Genomic DNA, 17,482 nt, shown 5'->3' on the forward strand with positions numbered 1-17,482 from the left:
TGTTCAGGGTTGCTCTGAACCAGACAGAGCAAAATCACCTTTTCATAGCATGACCCGAAGCCTAAGGTCCTCCCAAGAGCAGTGCAAAGTATAGTACTCTAAAGAGTGTCTATAATGGATGTCAGAGAGTCTGACAAAAGTGGGTTTCAGCTATAGGGTTTCCTCAACTGAAAAGAAAAATAGTAGCGCTCTCCTTTCTTTCCTTCACTTCCCTGGCTAATAATGTAGGTAAAGGACAGGTCTATAACTTGATTTTGGTGACAGTCCTCCTGCAGTATTTCTTTAGTCAGCATTGAAAATACTAGTTTGGCTGGGTTGGATGTCGCAGTGAAACGTTCCTTTGATACTGCATACCTGCCTCTTGAAACATCTGACAAAGGCGTAACATCTTCCTTTTCTCTCGCTTTTGACAAACTTCCAGGCTTTGAGGAGTTGTGGAGCTATGGAGAAGTTGTGGCTATCATCTTGGACAAGGTTGATTATCTGGATGGGAGCCTAAAGAAGGCTAAGATGTGTCTGTGGCAAAAGAACTCATGCTCTGTACCTCAGTCCTAATGGCTATGCCCTTTGGATCCCCTCCCTGACTACTGCTTGGCTCTACTTCCACCCCTGGCACTTTCTTCCATACTTTGCATTCTTCTGTGTATAGAAGTACTGCAAAATTGCTGCTGTTCAGCTAGTCTTCTCCTTAACTCCAGTCCACAGCCTTTTGGACTATGAACATACAATCATATAGGGCTTTTTGACATCAGTATGTTTCCATTCCCTTGGGATCCTATAAGCTTCCGTAAAAGTCACCTCTTTTAGACTCTTTCTGCTGAACCACAGAGGCCCTTCTTGACCAATCTTTCACAAAGCTGCTCTCTTAAAACATGAATCATTTGATTGGTTTTCTTGTGTTTTTTGGATCTTTGTTCTGCGCTTCCTATAATACAGTAACCAGATTTGTACACGTTATTCCAAAAGAGATCATCCAGCTGCCTTACCAAATGCTGAAGTAATAACGTCTGTGGTTTATACTCTGTAGCCTTCCATACACAACCCAAAAACCTTGTTTGCCTTTGTTACTGCTGCCAGATGTTCTGTGGATGGTTTTCAGGCGTATTGTGGTGAATGTCACCATGCCAGTGAATTTCAGCAAATTTAAGCAACTTTGAAATGATTCTTTTTTCCACATGGTTATATTCAAGTCAAACCAAACTGTGTTCTCACTTGAAACTGCCCTGTTTTGGTTACCTCTTTTTTCACACTGAATCAACTATCTCTCACCAGTTTCTGTGCAGGATTCCCTCCAATCACTACCTGTTACCAGTTTCTCTGCAGGAGCCTCTTCAGTAGGATTTCCCCTTTATCAGGCCTCTTTCTGATTGTCTTTGCTGGAAACTCCATCTGAAGAGCCCAGCTCTGAGGGTCTGGGGCGCAGTTATATTGTCATTAGTACCCCGTCTACTTGAATTGAGAGTAGAAGGGAATATGAGGTTTTTTTCCTAGAGAGGAAGCAAGGGGAGGGAACAGCCTGTAAAAGAATTACAATGTTCTCACCTCTCTTTTCCTGCAGATTTGCTGACAACACAGGAATACCACTGCCTGCTGCAGCTGCTCTGCCCTGACTTCCCAATGGAACTCACTCAGAAAGCAGCAAGGTGGGTCCTCATCCTCTCTTTTAAGGCAAGATCAGTCCTACACTTATGGGCTTAGGAATTAGATCTGTGGGTAAAGGTATGGAGGACGACTTAATCTTTTAAGATTTTTGGGAAAAGAGATACCATGTTTTGAGGTTAAGAACAGGGTGTTTTTCTAGCGATGAGAAGGAGTGTATATTTAAGATATACAGGGACTGAAATACCAGTGCAGAATGCTGCTGCTGGCTCTACATTCAGAAGATGAGTTGCATATAAAAGAATGTTAGCCAATGTGTTTTTAACTGATATGATTTTAAACTTTATTTCAGATACTCTTTACCATCTTTAAAATGTGTTCCCCCTTGCCTAGCTTCCTATGGTTGATCATGTTTAAAAGGTACTAAGCTCTGAAGGACTGCCAGTGTTTTAAAGTATGTTAACTAAGAACATGGTAGCTAATCTGTTTGAAATTTTATTTTAATCTAGGCAAGGCCTAAAGCAGATAGATGGCTCAGGGCACTGATAATGTGATACAGAATTTTTTAGTGATAATGCTTGCTGGTTCCAGTCCAGCCCAGGCAGTTGATTATTAACTATCTGATAGTGAAAATGTAATAAGGTGTATGCATCTGTTGGGGTGAGGGTCAGTTCAGTTCTCAGTAGGAGTGCGCGCACACACGCATATATAATCACAGCAAGGTTACTGAATAAATGCTCTCATTTCTAGCCACCTCAGCAGAGGGGGCATGGAAATTTAACTTTATTCGTGGACCTAGATATGACATTTGGAAACAGGATCCCAACACACGATCAGGGTATTAGCTGCTGCCTATGTTGTTCATGGCCTAAATAATTAAAAAGTCCTCATTTTCTACTTGTCATTCTGTTATCTTTCTTTAGCACTGGAGTCCCATGAAAATTATATTAAGAAAGAAAAGTGGAGAAGAGAAGTGTTATCTATCTGCTAGTACTTCCACTTGGCTGATTCTCTGAATTCTTCCCTGGCTCCTATATACTGCTATCCGAATTGAACTGCAGCTAAAGCTGTGTTGGTCCAATTAAAACTAAAAGTTGAGTACCACTTTCCCCTCTAGCTCTTCAGTGGACCTTAGGGGCTCTGGAAGGTACAGCTGCTTGGCCTCCAATGCCAGACTAAATAGGAATGCTAACCCTGTAGCAGGGATGTATCTGCTGCTTCCTTTCATGGATGTACACAAGCACCAGTCCCATGCGCTGGTGTGTATTTCATAGGGTTCCAGCTGAGCTGAACAGGAATTTGTGATGGTGCATGAAAGGAGACTGCAGCGTATCTACACATGTTATGATGTTTGTGTCAAGGAATTTAATCCACAAGGCTGTTGTGAACTAGAGGCCCCATTCAGGGGCCTGCTGCACTGTTGTGTCTGTGCCGTAGAGACAGACAAGCCGGCTTTGGGAGCAGGTGTTGGAGAGAAATGAGATCTCTGTCAGAGGCACCCAGGCTCAGGTGGGGATGACCTCACTCCTACTTTTGGCTGGCTAGAGATTTACTTACACATTGCTATTACTCTGTTACAAGCTAATCTAGTAGGAACAATTTTAATAAAACTTGTCGTATTTCTAAACTGTCTTTCTCTTTCCTTCCAACTGTTGCTTGCTCTCTTGTCCTTTTTCTGGTCTACGCTTCCCATTGTCCTGCTTGGTCTCTGCCAGTTAGAAAGGTGGACTCAGTAGGCTGTCTTCCGGCACCAGTTGATTGAGTCCTTGCAAAGCATGAATGTCACATGCAAACCTACTGACATTGTTCCTCCTTCAGTCTGCACACCCCCAACGGTTTTGTTGCTAATTTGCTTGGGAAAGGAATTAAATAAAGTAGCAGCGGGAATAGCCACAGCATTCACTGATACAGCCAGGACCTGTGTAATTATTGGCGCTCTTGGGAAGAGAGCAGTTGTAGTTGTAGTCTCAGTGCTGCATGACTGGGATGATCTCACAGCACGGTGCACTCCTCTTGTCCAGGAGCTGTTGCTATGCACTGATAACAAACACTGGGAATAAGATCAGGAAATGTCGGAGCAGAAGAACAGAGGCTACCACTTTATAGGTTTTATTTGCATGACACCAGAGAGCTCCATTTTTCTGTTCCTGGTGCTACACAAATACAGAAGTCATACCCAAAAAAGAACCAGGCTATCTGTGTCTGAGATTTCTTGGATATTTTTTTTCTTCAAAGGGCTGTAGCCATTAGCAGATTGAAGATTTTAATCTACAGGGATACCTTTGATCTTTGGAGACACCTTTTGGCCTTCTGAATCTCGAAATTGCAGAAGGACAGAAAATGAAGGGATTTTTCTGGTTTGATGCCATGATTTCAAGATCTGTACCTGAGCAATGACTATTCTTTTGTAATAGAAACACAGGGAACTCGCTGCCCACATTTAAGTAGTGAGAGCTGAGTAGTTCACAGCTCCTGTGCTGTTTTATGTGGTATGGGAGCTCATGTTGCACTGACCAGTGCTAATGGAAGTGGGGCTTGCAAGTCCGTCCCCTTGTTGTTAAAAGATTGCCTGAGAGTGCAGATCTTGCCCTTTTTGTGTGTTCTGCTTGTTTTTGCCTCCATATATCAGTAAACAAACCAAGTCCCTGAAGACTCATTTGAGCCAGCCTGGCCTTAAGACAGATGTGTCAGTTAGCCTTTAATGGTAGCAGAGAACAGTAAAAGTCCTTTCAACTTGCCTGGTCTAGAGTTTGTCCTGGGGACATCCTGTCTCGTCTGGGTTTCTGAGATTTTAACCACAATTGGTAGATCATAAAGTTTCCCTATTGGCACAGTAGCAAGGCTTTCCTGCCAGCCAAACCCACTTGAACCCTGAAAGACCACTACACCCTTTACCAGAGTCCTTCAAGTGTAGGCATCTTTCTTCAGTCCTTTCCAAAGTTTCTCCTTGATTTTCATTATTCATTGAGTGCCGACTACTAACTTTGTAAATATGTCTGTACCCCTGAGGGCTTAAAGTCTAATTTGGACAAGAAAGAATGAATAAAGAATCCCTTGAAATATCAGCTACCTGATGAACTCTTTTGAGTTGCAGTTCAGACTTTCAGATTTCATCCTCAGTTTTGGTCCTGCTGTCTGGGTTACAGTCCATGGCTAGGATTCTCTCCTCACCAGATACTTCAGGGAAGAGGTGCAGATATGTTGCATATGATGCTCTCCCAGCTTCCCTGACTGCTCAGTCAGCTGGCTGTGTGGGGAAATAGCCAGCTGCAGTCAATCTCCTCATAAATTATTGTATTGGATTTAAAGACTTCTCAACATTTCCGGAGTGCTGACTCCTGGGCCAAGTGGAGTCAGTAACCCAGCACCAGAGTGCACCTGCTTCTATTTAGATGCTCCTCCATCACATATGTGCCGTACAGTCTTCCTTAGAGGCTCCTTTCTGTCTTTAACAGGAAGAAATGTCCAGCAAATTCTCAGACCTCTGCCTACTTCCTCATGCTCTCCTGTAAGTAAGAGACAGAGACTTGGTGCTGCAGAGCACAGCCATTGACCATAGCTTCAGACTGAACAAATGAAATGAATTGATTGTCATGAAGGTGATGTAATATTGTCTCTCTGCATAACAGATATATTAAAAAACTCTCCACTGTTGTTCTCCTGCATCTCCAGGATGGAGAAATGCACTGGCAAACACTTCAGAGCTTGTGCTTTGAGGGTGTCTGGGAGGCAGACAATCATTTCCAAGGGGGGAGTGCAGCTCATCGGCGATATGGCCCATTGCATTTCCACTGCTTAAATAGTTGTTGGAAACGCCAGTGGCTGAGCAGTATTGCCTGAGAGATGAAGATGCTTTGCCTGCCAGCTTCAAAGCCGTTTCCTTGATGTGGCCACTGACAATCTCAGTAACATGCTTATTAGTAAGAATTAAGAACTGAAGCTACTGCTTCTTTAGACAGGAGGAGGAGGAGGCTTCTGGAACATAATAAATAAATCAGAAGCACTTTGACATCTTCAAAGGGTTTTGTTTTAAATACAGGCTTTTCTCCTGGGGACCCTCTTAGCCCCAGTCTTTCTTCTTTGAGATAATTAATTCAAGCTGCTCTACATGTTTGATTTTGCCACAGTGAACAGAACTGGTCTGAGTGGCAGGGAATTCTTGCAAGATCCTATAACTCTTCTAGGTCAGCCTCCCACACAGCTCCCTGGAATCTTTTACATGAGACAGAACAGTGTTTCCCCAGCAATGTGTTTAGACCATTGATGCTGCAGGAGTTGGTCCACAGATTGCATTTGGCCCCGAATTCAAAAGGGTCCAACTAGATGACCCATACTTTGGCTATAATGAACTGGTAATCCCTCTCATATGACCTGTTATGCCAGATACTGACTGTATGGGCTCAGTAGACCTGCACACAGTTGAAAAGAAGTACCAACTACCTTCCTTTAGCATCATCAGAATATTCTGTTTTTTCCCATCAAAGTGGAGTGTTTCTTTCTGTTTTCCAGTCTGAGCTGTCATTGATCAGCTCAAGTTTGATTTTCCCCACTTCACAGACTGACTTTTTCATCCTTATGTAGTGGCAGTGACCAAAGCATTGTTTTTGTTTTCATTTTTATGAACGCTTTTTCCCCTAACTTATTTCTGAAATCCAGAGTTTTTTCCTGAAAGGAGGAGTTGGACTTTGCTATCACTTATACTTCATCTTTATGGCCTGTGGCTGATACTTTCCATATTCATGAAGTATGCTTCAAAATAGGGATGCATGTAGCTCCCTACATGCACCTGGGGTTTAGCAGAGAGAAAGAAGACTTTGTCCCTGACCCAAGAAGTCTTAAGTTTCTGTGAAATTTGACCTCTTAGTCAAATGACAGACTTGATAGATATGAATAGAGACCGATTCATTCATCGGGAAGGGAGGATAGGATGTTCACAGGGTGTAATTAAAAAGCTGATTGTTGTTGCAATGTTATTTCCTCTGTAGTCAAGTGGAGTTTGTTTGAGTATAGATTGCAAATTAATAATTCTTGTTATCCTTATGAATCTGAAAATATCCCAGATTGATGAACTTTGGTATACAGAGGAATAGCGTAAGTCTCGTTCTGGTTTAATACTTGCGTAACTGTCTTGTCTGTGGCACATTTCCTCTTTGTATAGCCATGTGAACCAGCCTTGCAGTTTTTATGCCAGTGTTCATTCCATCGTGTCCACCAGGCTTTGAATGCTTGACATCCATGTCATACTGCTCTGTTCACACTGTAGCTGAAGTGTGTGATAGCACTGACATTCAGGATCTTCTCCCTGCTGCAGGTTCTCAGGCTGCCTTCATTTGATTTTCAGGTGTCCACATCCATGCAGCAGTGGATATTCCTATTCCTCTCTCCTAACCTCTTATACACTAGCAATCCCCAGTTGTATATAGCTCCCTAGCTGTACTTTCTCTAGAACTGGGGTTCCTGGTTACAGATTTTATTTCTTTTGTAAATGCTAAACTGTTTCTCTCATCTTATCCTAGGATTGTGCTGATGGATGATGCTATGGATTGCCTGATGTCTTTTTCTGATTTCCTCTTTGCTTTCCAGATCCAGTTCTACTACTCAGGTAAATGCTGGGAAGCTGATGATTTCACCCACTAGTATAGCATTACAACTTTACAGCTTCCCAATCCATGGACTTTTTTGAAACTTGTAAGGATATGGGTTTTCACAGAAAATATATAAGTAACGGAATCTACTGATGACAGGCATTACTGATGCCAAGAGATAGGAGGTTTCATAAAAAGGTTCCAAATTCTTGTGAATAACAAGATACCTGTAACTGTTACGGCTTATGCACATATTTATTTTAGCCTTGAGACATAAATTTCCAGCTTTATCTAGAGTATGTTAGCACCTAACAATTAACTTTTACTAGGAAAGTTTTTTTTCCTTTCCTTAATACAGCATTTCTGCCTCTAAAGTGTTGGTCCCTGCTGGAGACAGGATAAGATGGTTAATGTTCGGACTCGATGATCTTGAAGGTCTTTTCCAACTTAAATGATTCTGTGATTCTAAGAAAAGCCCACCAGCTGCTGCCTTGAAAGGAAAAGATTCTGGACAAATGGATACAATTCATCCCCTAATACTCACCCAACTATGAGCTGGTTTCAGCTCAAAGTGTTTCTGAGCCTGGTATAGTTTCCATGAGTTTAAGAACCCCCAGTGGACTCCTCTCCCAAGAACTTCTCCAGCCTCCCCTTGAAGACACATAAACTTGTAACCTCCACAACACCTTTTGGCAAGGAGTTGCACAGGTCTGGCACCTGTCCCATGAAGAACCACCTCTCTTGTAATCCCCATCTACCTTCTTCATATTGTTGGTCATTTATCATATTCTACTCCTCTCCCCCAGTTTGAGTTTTAACTAGATGGGGTATTTCTTTTAAAATTCTTGACAGGAAGAGTACAAATCAAATCATATTAGTTTGTGTGTGCTTAAGTGGGCAAAAAGAGGGAAGCATTTCCTTTATCAAAGTTAGATGTGCTCTCAGGCACTGGGGACTACTGGGATGCCACTTACTCATCTCCCCGCAGTGAGCACTTTCTAAAGGCAACATAAGCTCGTGGATTTCTGTCCACTCGCACTTAAATAGCTCCCTCTGATGGACATAGCTCAGAATTGGCCTTGACCAGGCAAAAGGGGCTAGGTTTGGATACTGGGAGACACTGGCTAGAAGCTGTGGTGGAGCAAAGTCTGTGGTCAGAGAGCAGATTTGGGTGGCCTGGTGATCTGATCCAACCTGTCAGTTCCCATCTTTATAGCAGTTAAGAGTCAGCTGCTATCCCTAATACAAAAATCTCTTTTTCTCAGTACTTCTCTGTATATACTCTCCCTGTAACTCCCCTGTGCATACCGCAACATTATCCATGACAATTCATCAGAGAAAAAGAGTTCCAAATGGTGATTTTGGGTTGGGCAGAACCAGGCTTGTAATGCCTTTAGCCAGGGCCAGAAAATGTGTTTGGAAAGTTTTCTCTGATATAACAAATGTTTCCACAGAGCTGCAGAACCTCAGCACAGCCTCAGGGCCTGTTGACATCCTGCCTTTCCTCTCCACCAGCCTCACACACAGCATTACACTTCCATTCACTCGGGACTTAAATGCCACTGGAGTCCTCACAAGCCCGCCCTTGTGTACACACACTCAAATGTCCCATCCCTCTCCTGTTCACCCAGGCACAATGCACACACGCAGCCTGTCATACGCTCTCCCACCAACCCACACACATGCAAACCACTCCAAATGGAATCTAGATTTGTAAACTGCTGACCACATCCCTAAACAAACTTGTTTAAAATTAGACTCCTGCAGTAAACAGTGGGTAGTATGAGGAGCCTGGGGAGAGGCTTTCTGCCAACTCTAGCCCTGACCTGCCCTGGCCCTTCCTCTGGATCTCATGTTATATTTACTTTGGAGCAACACAGAGACAAGCTGGGATACAGCCTGGAGCCCTGACTAACTTGCTCCCTTTCCTCCTGTTGTCCTAATTTGTTCCTGACTTGGGTGAGTTCTTAATCAGTGGCAAGAGATGGAGAAGGAAAACTTTTCAGACTTTGCAAACTAGTTTTGTGTTCGACATTAACTTTCACACTCCACTGTTTTATCCTTGTGCTAGCTAGCCTCTGTTCCCTTGAGAAGAATCTTGTTCAACAGAGTGAGTGGCCTCTCATAATCATCCTGACAGGAAGAAGCCAGCAACTTATATGGAAATGGCTGTTTGTGCCTGCATAATATCTGATCTGAATATGCAGGATGCTGTAGTGTTATGCTTATTTCCTGCTGGTGCTGTGTATAACACAGAGCAGGGAATGACAGTTTAATCCCAGGTCTGGTAGGTCAGGAGGATGCTTTGCTGGTTATAGCCCTGAGTTTTAAGTCACTTTCTGTTTTTTCAGAATTCCTGGAAAGTGTGGCTGCCATTTATCAAGATCTGCTGGCTGGTAAGAATCCAAATACTGTGATTGTGCCAACGTCAACCTCTGGGCAACATCGGCAGCGCCAACCCCCAAATGACTGCAGCCCACTGGATGGGGTGGAGGCATCTCTCTTCTATCAGTGCCTAGAATCCTTGTGTGACAGATCAAAATACAGGTACGAACGGAATCCAAAACACAGATTTGAAGTCTGTGTCTTTGGAGACCCTTTGTAAGGTTGGAGCTGTGAAGAAATACAGGACTTTGAACAAGCTGTAGCTCCCAAATAGATCTCATGGGAGAAGTATGAAGGGAGAGATCATAGCAGAACTGCTTTAACCAAAGGAGAGAAACAATTTCATGGACCTAAGAAACATGGGGTTTGAGCTGATTTTTGAAGTAATGAATTGATTAGGGTCTCTGCTTTCCTTCTCACTTCTTCATTGGCACTTTCATCAAGGAGAGGTCTATCTACCATCATGAGTTAACTAGAGGAGATAAACAAGTGCAGTTGTGTTCTGGGATGTTGAAGCATAGGAAAGGCCCACTGGGGTGGATGGAGTTTGAAGCCTTAGTACCTAGACAAGATCACACTGCTAGCCTGTACCCAAGCCTGTGTAGGAGCTGGTCTCCAGTTACAGATCCCAGGCACGAGACTAGCCTTAGTTCAGCAGGGGATGGAGCAATACCAGACCTTACTGTATAGCTTTGACAGACACTTTCTTCATAGTTTCTTGAAGGTAGCGAGCACATGGCCTGCTAGAAGGTCATGGGCTAGATCCACAAAAAGACAGGACACAAGTTCCGCCTGATTCCTGCTTTAGGTGCCTCAATCCAAATTTGTGATCTACAAAATGACTGCTGAACTGCTGTCCATTACTATAGATATCTAAGCATGGAGATGCCAGGTTGTTTTGTTCTTTTAAATAACAAAAGCTCTACATTCCCTGTATGTCCTGAGAGCTTCAGATGGGAAGGATACTGTGAGTCCATCTGGTAGGTCCAGCTCTGCACAGCACTGTGGGGGGAGCCATTCCCAGGCCTTTCATCCAGTAGCTCAATACTCAGGCAGGCTTTGGTAACCACCTTTGCCTGAGGGATCACCAGCCCACAGGCACATCTCCCAGGGGTGCCACTACAGCAAGGACTGTTCAACACTTCCTCTTTATGAGGCAGTTTTATTTTGCATGAAATCCTTTAAGGAATATTAGGCAAGAGCAAGAATCACTATGATGATACTGCTTAGAAGTCAGGGCCAGGGGTTAAGGTGAGTGTAGAAGGGGACCTGTCAATTTAGTCACCACCTAAATACTGTTTTCTGACATATTTAGGCTATCACTGGAGAGGTTTTCCTGCCCCTTGGATGACTGATAAAAGGGTGATAATAACCTAACAATCCTCATGAAAATTTATTGTCTTCTAAAAGAAAGGATTTCCCAGTTGATTTTTGAAAGAATATGCTAAGAGTTGGGATGTGTATGCCTCTGAGTGAATCTAGGCTTTTCTCCCTCTCCTTGGAATGGAGACAGGGATGTACCCCAGCTCAAACATCTTGCTTAGCTAAATAAGCAAGCTGGTGGCTATTTAAACTGAGTCAGGGCAACTTGACAGTATTAGAACAGGTAAAAGGGTTTATTTCTACAGTTTGAGCTGGGCCTTGGATGATAATTTAAAAGACAAGGTGACCTCTTTGTCTCTTTTCCTAGCTGTCCACCTTCTGCTCTTGTGAAGGAAATGTTGAGTAGTGCACAGAGGCTGACCTTCTATGGATTCCTTATGGCACTTGCAAAGGATCAGGGGATCAACAGAGCCTTAGGTAAGACTCCTATGAGTGATACAGCTCTAGATTTTCAGTCGTTCTGCATTTCTGTGGAATTTCCTCTGTAATTATGCCCCAGATTTTACACTGCCAGGAAGAGAGTGACGGAAAGTTTTTCATCTTTTTGTTGATCGATTAAACTTAAAAACATAACACTGCACCTTACTGTCTGCTTGAAGCTGTGGAGCTTCTTCAAGGATAAAATTAGATATGAAATGCTGCCCTAAGACAGCAATGTGTTACCTCTTCAATAGCTGATCATTTTAGCAGAACTGTGCCTTTAACATGTTTGGCTGTAAAGGTTGGGCAGGGGTCGTCAGGAGACAAGTAACGTGGCTGACTGCTGTCGACAGTACTGAATTGAAGTCCCATCCTATGTTTTAGCCCTTCATTCTCCCACAGATTTTAAGTGACTGCTCTTGTCTGCAAGAAAAGGAGGCACACCTAATGGGAAAACCTCTGCTGCCTCCTTGGCTCAAAGACTCAAAGCCCGGTCTTTCCCAGCTCTCCCCCATCTTCCCTTAAGGCAATGTGAACTCACTAGTATATTAATCTGTGGCCTGCTGAAAATCTGGTGGTATCATAAAACACAAAACTGCTACAAAATTCTGTACTGGACTGCTGTGGGAACCAGGGGATTACCAAGCAGCATCTCACTGCTCGTTTCCATGTTGTGCTGGTCAATATTGTTCTAGAGCAAGGAAGCAAAGTGTTGCATTGACAAAGGACAGTATGTAATCCATACATAGTTCAGACTCACAACTCCATATTGTCCCCATATGTCTTGCTTGTGCTCTTCTTCCTCTTGCAAAGGGGAACAGAAGTGGCTTTTTGTGTTTGAGAAGGCTGTATCCAAGAGGTATGTTTAAATGTGTGGAGGCCCAAACACTTATCTTCACTCATCTCCACTCAGCAAACCATCTGGCCAGTAAGGGTAGGCTTTCTCTGTCTTTGGGTAGGTATCCTCTCCTCTGCTTCTAGGCTTGAGTATCTGCGAGTCCCTATATTACAAAGACAAACCTCAGTGAAAAGGTGTACCTTGCCTGAGGGCTTGTTCTTTTGCATAGATGCGTCATAGTAGAGTAAAAGTGTCCCCTCCCTGGCTAAGCCCCTCCTTACAGCAAACCATTTAAGCTGCTAATGCTCCTCTGGGGCAGGGCTGCTTACCCAGCAACATGGAGATTATATATCAAAGGTGCATGAAAACGGCCCTGCAATCCCCTCTGCAAACAGGCTTAGGAAGCAGCGTATTCACTGGGGAAGGTGATGCCTGGATTGCAGCAAGCAAAATCTTTTTTTCCTTTGCCCTACGAAATCCACTTCTAGTAGAGTGCAAAGAAAACAGATGAGCACAAAAAAAAATTCCTGACCACTGCTTCCATTGTGCCATCTACACAGTGTGTGGGTTTTCCTTTCCATTAATGTGGGCCCGTCCCCTGGCCCTCTGCCAGCATCCTGCCGAGGCCTCTCACAGAGGAGGGGCAGCAAACACAAGTCTGACAGGTGCTAGCGTCTTGGCAAGGAAAGGAGGATTCTTTGCCTGGTGTCTTTTAGTCTCTCCCGAAGGGTGATTTCAATAGTCTTTGGTCTGTAGGGGATCACAAGCTCCCCAAAGCCCTTCATGAGGGCAGTTTCAGGCAAAGGAGCTTTTGGTCAGGATGCCTGTCTTCTTTCTGGTGTCACAAAGCCAGTAGCCCCCCTTGAGGAACAGGGGTAGGAATTAGAGCAGCTCATTCAGGCTGGGGCAGCGCCGATGAGTTTGTCAGGCAGACTGGAATCCGCAGCCTAACTCCAATGTCAGTGTTGATTCATGAATCCTTTAAGTGTTATTTACTGACTCTCCCAAGTAATTCTTGTGCCCTAGAGACCTCACTGTGCATTCTGCAAATGCAGAAACAAGTTAAGCTTTAGCTGTTTATTCTTTTAATTGAGTTCATGAAAGGGAGCAGTCTGGGGCACTCCACTGGACCTTCTGACACTCTGTGTTGCAGTGCCAGGCTTTCCTGTTCATTTGCAGGAGGGGAAGGCCAGAACCAGAAGAAGTGGGGGAGTCGCTTCTAGTCTAAACTGGTTCTAATTTTTAGACACTCATTGCTACATTTTTGGTGACTGCTGCCAGCTTGCCTATGTGAGGGAGGTGGTGGCTCTCCAGGCCCTCCTTCAAGAGCAAGGTGCTGGGGCCATAAACCAGATCTGTGTCCCCACGGGGAGTACAAAGCACTGAGTGTAGCACCCTGGTCTCCTGAAAAGCAAGAGCATTCCTCACTGCACTGTTGGTACAGATTACCAAGTGGATTTTTTTTGTCCTGGCGTGCAGTGGCACTATCCAGGCTGTGGTAGGCAATTCCTGTCATCTCTGTGCTGACTGATCACACCCTCCCACAACCCTTGTACAAGGTGAAGTTTTTTACAGAATTAGGAAGGAGGGCTTTCCTAAGAGCCCCACCTTCCTTTCTGGGCTCTTCCTGAGGTGCCAGTGTCCTTTCAGAGACAATGGCAAGAATGATCAACCAGCTGTTCCAGTCTGAACTACACCATGTCCTTCATCCTGAAAAGGAACATGCTGCCTTATGCTGAGAGAGGGTACCCAATTACTGGCCCAGCCTTTCACGTTCTCACCCAGACAGCAAGCAACACTAGAGCACAGTCCATCCATGTTTCTGTGGACTTAATGTGCACCAGAGTCAGGCCTGCCTTTCCTGAATTGCAAGGAAAGCAATAGTGTTATATCTGTGGAGTATTTTGATCCCCGAGCTCACGGCACCACAAGAAAGGCAGGTGGCACAGAAGTATTTATCTCCCTGGGTGGTACAGCACCTGCTTCAGGCTGTGGCACAGACAGCAACGTATCTATTGCTCTGATAGGATCTGGGACTGTTGACTATATAGGGCAGAGGCTCGAAGTTGACAAGGCTGTCATCTCCCTGACAGTCAGTACTCAGTAGTTTTGTGTAGTGAATGGAAACTGCCAATCCTTAGAGCTCTTCAAGTTCTTTGAAAAGTGAGACCATTGAGAGTGCCTCCCGTTTTGTCTGAGCTCAGCTACAGTCTATGTGAAGGACACATAATATGGATCATCATTCTTTATCTCACCATGATCCTCAACATTCAGCGTCCATTTCTCTAATAGGTATAAGGAAGAGTCTTCTCTGTCTTGCAAGGCAGATTTTAGATACTGCTACGGAGTGAGCGCTTTTCTTTAAGAATGAATAGCTAACTCTGCTCTGATACTTTCCTTTTTTTTTTTTTTTTTTTTTTTCCAGGGGCTTTGCCAGATAAAGGAGACTTGTTTCTGGACCCCACCATGGATCAGGAACTTGAGAAATTGTAAGTGGAGTTGCCTAAAGTAGGAGGTAAAGCAACAGATTAATGGTAGCATGCTAAGGAAGACTTTAGTAAAGTACTGTCCCTATTCCTTTGCTCTACTATAAAACAATAGAGGAGCTAACAGTGCACCCTGAGCAGAGAGGGCCTCTTTCTTTGGGGTGCCTTGGTGCAGCTAACAAAATCCTTAGAAAAGGCTGTAGAAATAGAGGGGAAAAGTGTGACTCAAAGAGGGGTCTAGAGGAAGCAGGAGCCTCTAATGAACAGGGAAATTGCATTTGGATGGTGAAAACTAGGAGTGTTGGAGGACACAGGCTCACCCCAGAAGAAAGGTCTGTTTAAACAGGAAGAAAGATTCACACAGTGAGTCTGGTAGGTACTAGCGCAAGGTGTTCCCCCTCTGTGCCATCAACACCTTTCCATCCCTGTGCTAGCTGTGAGTTAAGTCCTCCTCCCAGGTTCACTCCAAAACTGCTACCCTAAAGGTTGGAGATGACAAGTTAGGCTGCCTAGCATTTGTCTTTTCTCTTTCAGGATAGCTCAGGTTTCAGGGCTTTCCGTCTCCAGTCCTACCAGCTCCAGTGGGGACACAGCTAATTTGCCTGTCCGTAACTCACCCAGGATTAATTCTCCCTGGAAACCTCTACACCATCGGCGAAAAATGGATGCTGAGAGTGAAGGCTCCAATGAAGAGACAGACTCCTCTGAAAATTGAAGGTTGTGAGGGTGGGCACGGTTCCCATCTTGGGTTTCTCCAGAATCCACTGCAGAAACAGCACCTCCTCCCACAGCATCTGCTCTGATGGTGGGTTCTGTCCACATCACCAGCGTGTGTGTGGCTGTGCCAGTCCCTGTTGCCAGGTCCACCCATCTTTTCCCGGGAAGAACTCTAACTCTGCCTTTTTCCTAGCTCCAGATTCGTGCAGGAATAGCTCCTCTGCAGAAGCTATTTCCAGCTGCAGAGTTATGCTACCCTCTGCTGGCAAGCAAAGCAAACCAGCAGATGCTAGCTCTGCCTCCACTTGGAAATAGCTGTGTATTCTCACTGGGGCTCTCCCTCCCTGTTCAGCAGGTGCTGGAGCAGTGGGAGTGCAAGTGCAGGCTGCTTGCCAGTGTTTTGTTGTGTAGCTGTGTTCAGACTTGGCCTAAGACAATAGAGTGGTTAAATCGCCAGCAGCACCTCTGCACTCGTGCTCCATTATAATTATTCCCAGTAAAGCTGCACCTGTGTATGATCAAAGGTGGAGAAATTCCTGAAGTTCCTAGAAAAGAAAGAAGGGCTTAGGTATTGCCATGCCACCTGTCTTTGCTTCCTCCTCCATGTGTCCAAGACTTGCCAAAGCAAATATAGCAAATAAGCTAGGTTGCAGTAAAATACTGTATGGTGCTATCTGGCTCCTCTGCTGTACTGAGTTCTGTTCTGAACAGCGTATTAAGGTCATTTGAAAAAGTGAGCTTTAGGGGGTTGGGGGAGTGGGAGAAAGAGGGAAGAAGTCTTTGAATCCCTTGGCCACAGGTAGTGTGGCTTGCAAACGTATAGAGCATCTGCTGGGTTTGGGTGGGCAGAAGCAGTAGGGCAGAAGTAAGCAGCTATCAAACAAGTCCTGGGTATTTTTTGTAAATATTGGCATTGTTGTAGCATCATGGTGTAGCCCTTACAACTACAAAAAGAAACAGCGTCTCATTGTGTTAATGGTAACTAACTCAGCAGTTGGGCCTCCCCAGCCCTGAACGCTTTGTGTGGCCCAGCTCCTGTGCCTCAGCTTGCATAGACTAGTTATTTCCTGGGGAACTTTAGTTTCTCTTGCTTCTTCAGGAGTGCCTTTGCTCCTCCTGTTCATAAAATGCTGTTGTGTGGGCTACCAAGAGCTGGTAACCCAAAGCTTATAGCAGCCCTAAGCTGAGTAGGTTCAACACATGCTGGAGCTATTTTAAGACTAATCCCCTAACTACTGCTGAGTCTGTACCACAGCCCCACCTGTGGAGGTAGTGGGAGGTGTTATTTATTTATTTTAAGTTATTTATTAACGTGCTCGCTAACCGTGCTTTCTCTCCCAACCATCAGCAGGCAACTGTGACAGCCCGGCAATAAAGCACGCTGTGTAAAGCCACTGCTTCGTCTGGGGTCTTTTGAGCTGCCCTGGCCCTTCCTCAGGGCGCTGCCGGGGGTAAGGCCCAGGGTGGGGTGGGGAGCAGAGCGGTACCGGCCAGACCGGAGCAGCGCAGGGCCCTGGTGGTGGTACTCGCAGGCCCCCGCCAGACCCTCACCTCAGCCAGGGTCCCAGGCCGAACTTGCCGCCGCCTCAGCACCCACCACGCAAGCATGCCACCGTCCGTTCCGTTCCCTCCAAACCCTGGCTCCGAGTACTCTGCAACCGCACCGGGGTCAAAGCCAGAGGAAAGCCCGACCCTTACCCCCCGCTCCCCCCGCCCCCCTGGCGTGGTGAAACACCTGCCCATGGTGGCAGAGGAACCTTTCCCTTTCCGCCCCTAGCCCTGCAGGTACCACAGGCCCTCCAAGTGGAGAGAAGAGGTGAAGCTCCTGGAAGCCCATTACCAGCCCCAGCCTCTCTTTTTGCTAGGACTGCATAACTAGCCCTCCCCACCCCCACCCCCCTTTTTCTTAATACTACCCAGCCCTCAAGACCATAGTGCAAGGAAGATAAAAACATGCTGCTCTTAAAAACAGAGTCAGGAGCAGAGAGCCAAGTTGAACAGGACTAAAATGACAGTCCTCACTCACTGCTGCACTGCAGAAGTTCACCTCAGGGTGGAGTCAGAGGCTC

General features: G+C 45.1%; 1 protein-coding gene and 1 long non-coding RNA gene across 3 annotated transcripts in view; one reads left to right on the forward strand and one right to left on the reverse strand.

The window, feature by feature from the left end:
- Positions 1 to 17,339, forward strand: part of CSTPP1 (centriolar satellite-associated tubulin polyglutamylase complex regulator 1) — a 37,194-nt gene extending 19,855 nt beyond the window's left edge. For both annotated transcript variants that reach the window (XM_049825282.1, XM_049825281.1), the window contains exons 2-7: positions 1,559 to 1,643; positions 7,116 to 7,201; positions 9,536 to 9,731; positions 11,260 to 11,369; positions 14,636 to 14,699; positions 15,231 to 17,339. In XM_049825282.1, the coding sequence (XP_049681239.1) occupies positions 1,559 to 1,643; positions 7,116 to 7,201; positions 9,536 to 9,731; positions 11,260 to 11,369; positions 14,636 to 14,699; positions 15,231 to 15,411 (722 nt within the window). In that variant the 3' untranslated portion in view covers positions 15,412 to 17,339. The remainder of the gene's footprint in view (positions 1 to 1,558; positions 1,644 to 7,115; positions 7,202 to 9,535; positions 9,732 to 11,259; positions 11,370 to 14,635; positions 14,700 to 15,230) is intronic.
- On the reverse strand, positions 10,704 to 15,392 carry LOC126049234 (uncharacterized). Its single transcript, XR_007509133.1, has 2 exons — positions 15,314 to 15,392; positions 10,704 to 14,713 (listed from the first exon to the last, which is right to left on the reverse strand). It is a non-coding gene; the product is annotated as an uncharacterized LOC126049234 (long non-coding RNA).
- Positions 17,340 to 17,482: the final 143 nt, after the last annotated feature.

Source organism: Accipiter gentilis, chromosome 22 (genome assembly GCF_929443795.1).
Source record: "Accipiter gentilis chromosome 22, bAccGen1.1, whole genome shotgun sequence".
NCBI classification, from domain to species: Eukaryota; Metazoa; Chordata; class Aves; order Accipitriformes; family Accipitridae; genus Astur; species Astur gentilis.